This window comes from Balaenoptera physalus (assembly GCF_965194825.1).
Source record: "Balaenoptera physalus genome assembly, chromosome: 12".
Classification (NCBI taxonomy): Eukaryota; Metazoa; Chordata; class Mammalia; order Artiodactyla; family Balaenopteridae; genus Balaenoptera; species Balaenoptera physalus.
Genome location: NC_138897.1, coordinates 24,739,843 through 24,749,718, shown reverse-complemented (window position 1 = coordinate 24,749,718; position 9,876 = coordinate 24,739,843). Strand labels below are relative to the sequence as shown.

General features: G+C 49.0%; 1 protein-coding gene across 2 annotated transcripts; it reads left to right on the top strand.

The window, feature by feature from the left end:
- Positions 1–828: 828 nt before the first annotated feature.
- On the top strand, positions 829–8,601 carry LOC309639430 (uncharacterized protein). Of its 2 annotated transcripts, none has more exons than XM_082416681.1 (3): positions 829–6,278; positions 6,660–6,828; positions 7,559–8,601. In XM_082416681.1, exons 1-3 carry the CDS (start codon positions 6,186–6,188, stop codon positions 7,594–7,596), a joined length of 300 nt encoding a protein of 99 aa, XP_082272807.1. In that variant the 5' UTR covers positions 829–6,185; the 3' UTR covers positions 7,597–8,601. The 2 variants fall into 2 exon arrangements, with proteins under 2 accessions (XP_082272807.1, XP_082272806.1); XM_082416680.1 differs by having other exon boundaries at positions 6,606–6,828.
- The last annotated feature ends 1,275 nt before the right edge of the window (positions 8,602–9,876 follow it).

The window sequence follows — 9,876 nt, the reverse complement described above, 5'->3', positions numbered from 1 at the left end:
CTAAAACGTTGTCATCTAAGTGCCCAGAATTCTACCGTTAGAAAGAATCTTTGGATTAAGGCCATTGGGCCTCCAAACAGGTTCTCAATGTGCATACATGCACCGGGGCAGACAGCAGGTGCAGCAAAATATCACTACAGCTTCTGGGGCTGGACCAATGGGACACCGGTGGATAAATGCTGAGAACACTGTACAGGAATCAGAGATGGTGGAGGCCTAAGAGGACAAGGCCGGGTGGAACAGCCCCGGTGGCAGGCAGGGGGCACCCAGAGGCCAGGGAAGGGGCTAGGAGGCCAGCTTTCCAGTTCCCGCTGTGCCATTGGGTGAAAAACTGACCCTGGGGGTCAAAGATGGGAGCCCCTCCTGGGTAAAGCGAGGCAGCAGTTCAGACCATCCCTAAGGTTAGGCCTCGGGGGGACTCACTTGGTTAACTCTCAGGTTTTCTGGTTCTCTGCGGCCAGAAGCACCAGGGGGCCCGGAGGGGACGAGGGTGGGAGTGTGAAGAGGCTGCCACTGGCAGGTGACGGAGGCGGTCACGGTCCGAGGGAAGCGCAAGGCCAGGCAGAGCCCCGGCAGGCAGGGCGCGGGGAGGCTCCGGGGAAGCCCTGGCTGCGGCCCAGCGTCGCCTCCGCCCTGCCCACCCTGCTCCGGGCTCCCTCGGGCGCCCCTCCCGTGGCGGTGGAGGCCGGGCTCAGGTTTCCCGGGGTGAGCGGTGGCCCGAGGCCCGCCGGCCAATCTCCGCTCGGCTCCCCTCGCGCGCGCCTCGGGGCCTCTCCTTGCCCCGCCCGGCTCGGCCTGCTTCCCTCTCTCCCCTCCCTGCGCCCCCCCACCCCCGCCCCACCAGCCCGTCCGCACCTCCTTTTCTCCGCATCTCCTTTTCTCCGCATCTCTCTTCCTCCCCCATCTCCAGCGAGGAAACCTAAGACCCCGTGTTTCCTGTCGTGGTTTTGTCCTCGCGGAGGGCAGATTTCCCACGTCCCTGTCCCTCCCGAGCTCTCCCCTCCGCCCCCCAAGGGATGGCCTGGCGATACAGGCAACCGCTCTCTCCTGACTGGGGGCCCAGCAGCCTGGTGGGGCTGGGGGCTGCTGCTGAGCGGCTCTTAATTAACATAGCTGTCCAGGACACCCCCCAGGTGATGGGAAGGTGACACACCCTGAGTTCGCCACCACAAAGAGAAACCCACGTAAGCCGAGGTTCTCCTGGGCTTGACAGAAATCGGGCTGACTTCTGGGAAGACCAGGATCAGGCTTGTGCGGAACTAGACAGACCCTGCTGAAGTTCTTATACCAAATCTGGAGTCCGGATGTTTTGGGAGAGAGGTGTGCAGGGTTGGAACTTGTCTTGGGAGGTTTTAGAAGTGAGGTCCCTGTAGATTCCTTTTAGGAACATCTGGGGCTATATTTCAGCTTAGTTTGCTCAGCTATAAAAGGCATTCTGGGAGGTCAGCAGATCAGCTTTGAGAATTTACAAAACTGCAAGAGAAAGAGATAAAATACCACCCTACAAGGGGCGTGACCTCTGGACTGGCATCCAGTGCTGGAGAGACCACCCTGCCTACAGCCCGCAAGCCAGGGCAACTGCTTTCTGCCAGCTCAGCTGTTGATGGGAGCCATGATCTTGGGCGAACGATTTCCCTCTCTGGGTCTCAGCGTTCCAGGTAGAGGAGGGGTTAGGCCTTCCAGGCTTCCAATGATGGAATTTCCTGTGGACCGCAAAGGGGGGTCTCTAACATGCCCCTCCTGGCCAATCACAGCCTCTGCATCTGTGTGCTCTGTTTATTTTTTCTTCCTTTAGGATGAACTTAACTCATAGGAATGTTGCTGATAATTGCCCCCCTTCTCCCGGTTTTTATTGTTTCTTGAAGATGCTCATTAAGTATGTGGGGAATGAGGCCTGGCAGATGTTCAGGACTCGGAGGGTTGGATTCAGTGTTGGAGAAAGAGCCCTGGATGGGGCACAGAGCTGGCTCCTCAAGGATTCTGGGCACCCGCTGTGGGCCCTGGGCCTTCCATCACCTGGCCTGTGTGTGCACGAGCTTCTGCCGCCTTCCCTGGTTCTCTCCAGGGCAGGCACCTGAGCCATGGGAGATTCCCCTGGCCTGGAGCAGGGAGGGGGTGCTGCTGGGACCTGCACCCCGTCTGCAGGTGGGGCAGCCTGGAAGCAGTGTGGGGAGGCTCAGAATGAGCCCTTGCCTGGAGCGAGGGTGCGGTGCAGGGCTCGGCTGAGAAGCCTGCAGCTGCAGTGTTGGGCACAGCATCCCAAGCAGGAGATAAAGATTTAATGACCATGGGCATCAGGCACCACTCTAATCCTCTGAGGCCCACCTCAGAGCCCATCTGCTCTATGCAAACCTCTTTTCAAGCAAAAGAAGAAGAGGAAGAGGAAGGGGAAGAAGGAGAAGGAGAAGAAGAAGAAGGAGAAGAAGGAGAAAGGCAACCCTTCCTTAGTTCTCAGCATGACCGAAACTCTTCTCTGACTCCCATAGTCCAGACCAGCTAGCGTATAATTCTCTACCGTCTTGCATTTAATCATTTCAGGGCTTTTTCCATGGGTTCCCAGATAGGATATGATCACTCCAGGGACCTTCATGTCCTCTACCTGTATGAGAAGCAAAGGAGCCCCTTTCAGAAGTACTGGGGGGTATGCCTGTGGATTTGATGGTTCCACATGCGCACTCCCCACCGCCGCGCACCACACTCCTCAGCCCCAGGCCCGGGCAGCAGACTTGCGTGTCCTGCCCACACGTCACCCTCCTCTCCCTGTTCAGTTGTTCTCAGTACTCGTATTTTCCTTGTACCATTTGCTCTTTCTCTCCTCTGCCGGTCTCTGGATGGAAATTAAACACACAGAGGAATTCCCTTTGTTGCATCTCTTCAAGGAGAAAACTACTGTCTCTGCTTCCTGCCTGCACTGCTGTCCACCGCTTGTCGTAAGGACACCGATAGCCCTGGAAGACCCCAGGGGCTGCCGACGGTCAGACATAGTCAGAGACACTCAAGCAATTTTAATCTTCGGTACATTTTATTGCTTTCTGATGCTTCATAAAATTAGAGCCATCCCAGTTCGCTGATTCTCTGATGCTCATGCTGTTGGCGTCTCTGAAGCTGGGATGCATCTCACTTAAACTGAAGGCAGGCTCTTCCAGAGAGAGCTGCAGTCACTTCTGCTGGGCACCTGAGTACCACTTTAGAGTCTTGGCTTCGGGGTGGTTTTTTGGACCGCACGGGAAGTGTGAATTCAGACCGCAAGCCTGTGTGAGGAGGAGCCTGCAGTTCAAATTTTCAGAGACTTCCTTCCCTTCCCTCCACTCAGTACCAGCGTGAACATGAAGTCTCCTTGCTGTTCCCACCGTGAGGCGGGGTCATCACTTGGTCCTGGTACACTGAGCCCTCTGCTGTCTCTAAGAGACTCTCCGTGTGGGTTTATTTTCTTTCTCAGGGATATGTGAAATAATGTTCATCTTACAGTTCCTGATGACTTTGATTTGAAAAAATATGGCTTGTGGTTTCTCTATTAATCAGAATCCCCCATCCTCTGGCCATTCCAGGGAGCAGGACAGCTGCTCTGTTAGTAAATTCCAGCATGGCTGTGGTCACTGAGAATTCTTCTGTGGACAAGCACGCAGGTCTGCAGATTTCAAGGGGCAGCGCCCTGCAGCCCAGGTGTTCTGAGTCTCCCCAGCATATGTCGGCTGGGCGGTTAGGACTGAGCCCCACCAGACAAGACACACAGGCACTTGCCAGAGCTAGGCTGGGGGTGAGAGTCTGGAATCCCTGCAAGCCCAGCCCCACCCAGAGGTGGCTCAGGATGAGGTGAACAGGACGGGTGGGAAGGGAACTCGTGTATTGGTTGCATTCTTTCAGGGAGCGGGCAACAGAGACTCGTAGCTCAGCTCAGGTGATGGGGTTTGACCAGGGTGGTGAGAAAGCCCTGGGAGTGACCTCATAGCCATGTGGTCATCGGCCCAGTGGTGACCCTCCTGCTTTCACTTCTCCTTTTTGGCTTCCACTACCATAACCTGCCTCCAGGAATGACTCACAACCCAGCTCCTCAGAGCAAGAAGCTGACTGCCGGGTCAGTTAGTCACTATAAATGCAAAGCGTCCCAACTGGGCAGGGTTCCCACCCCCTGCCACCCTGAGGGCCACTGGCTAGCCTACAAATGCCTGCTTTGTCTTTGGCACCAATTTCTGGCCAATCAGCTGTGGCCTGGGTCACATGATACGTAGCATGGAACCTCCTGGAACCACTTTTTCTCAGGAAGGGGCAGTATTACTGCTCAGGCAATGTGTTCACCCTAAGGTGTAAGTACAAGACTCTGGCAGTTTTGCATGTCATCCTTCCTTGGAGCTCTGAAGTTCAGCCAGGGATGTGGAGTTCAGCACGCTGACTTTTAAAAAATTTATCTTTTACTTTAAAAAAAATTGAGATGTAATTGATATATAACATTATATTAGTTTCAGGTGTACAACATGATTCAATATTTGTATATACTGCGAACACGCTATCATTGTTCCACTCTCCTTTTCTTAGATTTCTTAAGGCTCCTCAGTTGTGACCCGACACTTCTATAAATTCCATGGTTCCCACTTCCAAGGGCATCTTCATTGTTTTGAAAAATGGCACAGTGGCTCTGTCATGAGTCCACCGTATCAGGCCCATGATATGTCCAGAAACAATCCTATTCAAATGAGGGATACTGACATATGTGCCATGGAGAGGCCTGGTTAGCCACGGGTGTTAACCCACAGTCTCCTCAAATATACTTCAGATACCCTTGGTTTACTTTAATAACCTATTCTGATTCTATCAGATATACACTTTACTATATATTTCTTAAACATATCTCTTTTAAAATATGGCGTTTAAAAAATAATCCAAAAAATGAAACATGTCCTAAACATTTGTAAAATAAGAGAAAAACAGAAAAATCACGCACCTCACCACTTATAGACAACCACTGATGGTATTTGTTTAAATACATACAACAAATACAGTAAAGTACACAAGCCATTAAGTATAGAGCTCAGTGAATCTTTACATATGTGCACATCTGTGTTACCACCACCCCGATAAGAATGTGGACGTTCCCAGCAGCCTAGTACGCACCCTCATGGCCCTCTCAGGAGACACTCCTTCCAAAGCTAACCACATTCTGACCTCTGTCATCATGGATTAGTTGTGCCCATTTTTTGGACATCATATACATAGAATCATATAGTATGTAGTTTGATGTCTTTTTTCAAGAACATGATAGCTGTGAGATTCATCCATATGCCTACAGTAGATTGTTTTCACTGCTGCATAGTACTCCATGTATGTATTTCATAATCCCACTATCTTAATATGAATACCATTAGCATTTTAATGGCATTAGTTATCTTTCCTCTGCGTGTGCATTTTTGAACAGTTTTAAAGCAGTGTACTACAGCTTACAGTGTTTTTTGTCTCTTTATGCTTAACATTTCTGGTCTTAAGAACATTTCTATTTTATTTTATTATTTTTTAAATTTTATTTATTTATTTTTGGCTGCGTTGGGTCTTCATTGCTGTGCGAGGGCTTTCTCTAGTTGTGGTGAGCAGAGGCTACTCTTCGTTGTGGTGTGTGGGCTTCTCATTGTGGTGGCTTCTCTTGTTGTGGGCTCTAAGCACGTGGGCTTCAGTAGTTGTGGCATGCAGGCTCAGTAGTTGTGGCGCACGGGCTTAGTTGCTGTGCGGCATGTGGGATCTTCCCGGTCCAGGGCTCGAACCCGTGTCCCCTGCATTGGCAGGTGGATTCTTAACCACTGTGCCACCAGGAATGCCCAAGAATATTTCTATTTCAACCCTGTACTGTGTCTTGACGAAAAGTTGCTGGAGTTGCTTTGCACCCATGTAAAGACTTCCTCCTATTTGTTGTAAAACAGCCATTTAGAAAGCTCAAAGGGGCTAAACACCACGGTATCCTTCATAACTTGGTCTGTCCTCACTCAGCCATTGTCTTTCCACTTGGAGGTCTCGTTTCCTCTGCAGGCTGATGGGCCCAGGCCCACATCTGGGAGCTCACGTTCATATGGACACACAGAAGCCTGCGGAACAGAGTTCCTCCCACTTGGCAGACTGCCTCTTCTCAGGGCTGGGCAAATCCACACAGACTTAGGCTCTGAGCTGCCTATGAGGACCAGAAAGCAGGTTGGTAACGACCGATGCAGTTGGTCCAGGGCAAGGCTGGGATGACGCTTAATTGCTGGAAGCTGCTGGTTCTCCCTGAAGATGCAGGCTTAGAGCCCCAGAGGATGGTATGACTGTGGTCCCAGCTCCCACATCCCCTTCTTTCCCAGCACCAGGCACATGGCAGACCAGGCACGAATCTAAAGGCTGGCTGGGCTCTGAGTCCTATTTCATCTGCTGTGGGCCTCAGCTCCTGGGGACTTGGCTTCTCTTTGCAACCTAGAAATGCAGTGTGAGGAACCACTCGTGTGTGTGTGTGTGTGTGTGCGTGCGTGTGCGTGCGTGTGTGTGTGTGTGTGTGTGAATAGTCAGCATAGCTTGCTCTTTGCTCTTAGTATCAGCATGTTCCCTCATCATGTAGTTTCTGATTTTATCTTGTCTTGTGTTTCTAAAAGGCTCCGGAGGAACTGCATGTTCAAACACAAGTCTGGCTTTTACTTCTCCGCCAGAACCCCTTGTTCTACAACAGCTTCAGGCCTCTTGGATGTGTCTACATGTTGACTGTGCCAAGACGGGACCAGAGCATGGCTTTGGAGGACCCCATCTCATTACTTCCCTTTGCTGTCACTTGCTGGAACACGGCAGAACTGTGGGGAGAGTGGATGCTGCCGAGCACAGGTAGAAGGGGCCTCGTCTTCCTCTGGCCGTGTTCCTGAGAAGTATTACATCCATCTCATTTCCTTACTGAGGCTCTCAGAGCAGAGGCACTGGGGTGTATGTGGAGTCTAAGACAGCGTGCCCATCCCTGGGGAAGTAAGGCCAGGGCACAGGACACAGAGCTCCCCACTTGTCTTTGCTCTATGTGTCTGAGCTGCACCCCACAGCCCTCAGACCTCACCGGTTATGGCCCCAGTCAGTTTATGTCCACGAAAGTGTGGAGGGGAGAATACAAACAGCTCCCGGCAGCCCTTGCTCTGTCAGCCGAGAAAGGTTGGGGGCAGCTGGGGACTCTCGAATAAATACAGGGTCCAGAGTGAAAAAGAGGAGCCCCTGGGTTCCAAGTGTCCACGACGGCGAAGCACAGGGAGTACGAATGTTGCCCCACTTTCTCTCCGCTCCAGACTGTGTCCTGGCCTCTCTCCCCGTGCCCTCACCTGGTAGGGCCCAGCGCTCACCACCTCAGTGGGGCCTGTGGTCTGTTACCAGCAGCTCAGAGACTGTGTAACACTGGGTTCCCTAGGCTCTGGGCCTCTGCATCTGCCATGTTTCCACTGAGGAGAAATAAAGGGCGGTGTCCTTGGCCAGAGGGACCTGGGGCATTGGCTAGCAGGTGGGACAGATTTTTGGTCCCCCAGCTGCTGCCCTAGGTTTCTTTACTGCTGGCTCCTTCTCTCCTTTCAATTCCCAGGAAGTGAGAAAGACCAAGAGTTCAGCCAACTCTGCTGAGAGAAGCATCGTGGAGACGCTGCTGAGAAAGGGACCGAGGCAGCACAGGCCTGTGGCACCACCTAGGGGAAGAAGTGCCCCTGGGCTCGCCGCTGGTGCAAGTGGACTCCTCACTGCAAATCAACCCAATTTATGAAAATGCAGGATTCACGTGAAGAATAAAAAGTGAGATGGAGAGAAAGGAAAAGGAGAGTCATCGTTCACTTCATAAAAAGTATTTCAATTATTTCTCAATTACAAAGGCATTCCTTTTAGGTTAGGGTACCTTTAAAAATGTATGTTCCCATCCTTCATTTTAAGTTATTCAATTTAGTAAGGAATTTACATTTTTTTTCCCTGAAGGTTTAAGAGATGGCACTTATTATATAAAATTATAAAACCTGTAAAAGAACTGGATCACTCTCCAAAAGGGCAGTATAGATATACCTGGTTTTATAGATTATTCTTACTCTCATTTAAATTTTTAAGTGATAAAAATGAAAACCTCAGAGTGTTAACAGAAGGAAAATTTTCTTGTTTGAATCTATCTAGGATGGAGGCCACTAGTTCTTTCTAACTTTTTAAATTGAGGTATAGTTGACGAACAATATTATATGTTTCAGGTGTACAACATAGTGATTCACTTTTTAAAGGTTATTCTCCATTTATAGTTATTATAAACTATTGGATATATTCACTGTGTTGTACAATACATCCTTGTAGCTGACTTATTTTATACATAGTAGTTTGTACCTATTAATCCCCGACCCCATTTGCCCTTCCCCCCTTCCCCCTCCCTACTGGCAACCACTAGTTTTGTTCTCTGTATCCATGAGTCTGTTTCTTTTTTGTTATATTCACTAGTTTGTTGTATTTTTTAGATTCCACATATAAGTGATATCATATAGTATTTGTCTTTCTGTCTGACTCATTTCACTTAGCATAATGCCTTCCAAGTCCATCCATGTTGTTGCAAATGGCAAAGTTTCATTCTTTTTCTGTCTGAGTAATATTCCATTGTATATATATATATATATATATATATATATACCACTTTTTTTTTTTAAACATCTTTATTGAAGTATAATTGCTTTACAATGGTGTGTTAGTTTCTGCTTTATAACAAAGTGAATCAGTTATACATATACATATGTTCCCATATCTCTTCCCTCTTGCATCTCCCTCCCTCCCACCCTCCCCATATGCCACTTCTTTATCCATTCATCTGTTGATGGACACTTAGGTTGCTTCCATATCTTGGCAGTTGTAAATAATGCTGCTATGAACATTGGGGTACATGTTTCTTTTCAAATTAGTGTTTTTGGTTTTTATGGATAGATACCCAAGTGTGGAATTGCTGGGTCATATGGTAGTTCTTTTTTTTTTTTTTCTAAATTTATTTATTTTTGGCTGTGTTGGGTCTTCATTCCTGCATGCGAGCTTTCTCTAGCTGTGGTGAGCAGGTGCTACTCTTCGTTGTGGTGCGTGGGCTTCTCATTGTGGTGGCTTATCTTGTTGCGGAGCAAGGGCTCTAGGTGCGCGGTCTTCAGTAGTTGTGGCACACAGGCTTAGTTGCTCCGCGGCTCGTGGGATCTTCCCAGACCAGGGCTCGAACCTGTGTCTCCTGCATTGGCAGGTGGATTCTTAACCACTGCACCACCAGGGATGTCCTGACAGTTCTATCTTCAGTTTTTTGAGAACTGTTTTCCATAGTAGCTGCATCAATTTCCATTCCCACCAACAGTGTAGGAGGGCTCCCTTTTCTCCACATACTCGCCAACATTTATTAGTTGTGTTCTTTTTGATAATAGCCATTCTGACAAGTGTGAGGTGATATCTCATGGTGGTTTTAATTTGTACTTCTCTGATGATTAACAACGTTGAGCATCTTTTCATGTGCCTGTTGGCCATCTGTATGTCTTCTTTGGAAAAATGTCTATTCAGGTCTTCTGCCCATTTTTAAATTGGGTTGTTTATTTTTTTGATGTTGAGTCGTATGAGCTATTTATATATTTTGGATATTAACCCCTTATTGGTCATATCATTTGGAAATATTTTCTTCCATTCTATAGGCTGCCTTTTCGTTTTGCCTATGGTGAGGCCCCTAGTTCTTGATCATATCCCATTTACATGTCAATGCTTTCTGATCTAGCTCCATCCTAAAGCCAGATGAATGTTCAGCATCTCTGCTTGGATGTCTGAACTGAACTCCTGAACCTCCCCCCAGACTTGCTCCACATGCAGCCTTCCTGCATCTCAGTGGCTGAGATGAAAAGCCCAGGAGTCATCCTTGACTCCTTT

Excerpts from the sequence above, each read along its gene's own strand:
- LOC309639430 (XM_082416680.1), top strand. The coding sequence starts at position 6,186 with ATGCAGTTGGTCCAGGGCAAGGCTGGGATGACGCTTAATTGCTGGAAG. Across the intron at positions 6,279-6,605 it reads GCTTAGAGCCCCAGAGGATG|GCTCCGGAGGAACTGCATGT; the intron begins GTATGACTGTGG and ends TGTTTCTAAAAG. Across the intron at positions 6,829-7,558 it reads GTGGATGCTGCCGAGCACAG|GAAGTGAGAAAGACCAAGAG; the intron begins GTAGAAGGGGCC and ends TTCAATTCCCAG.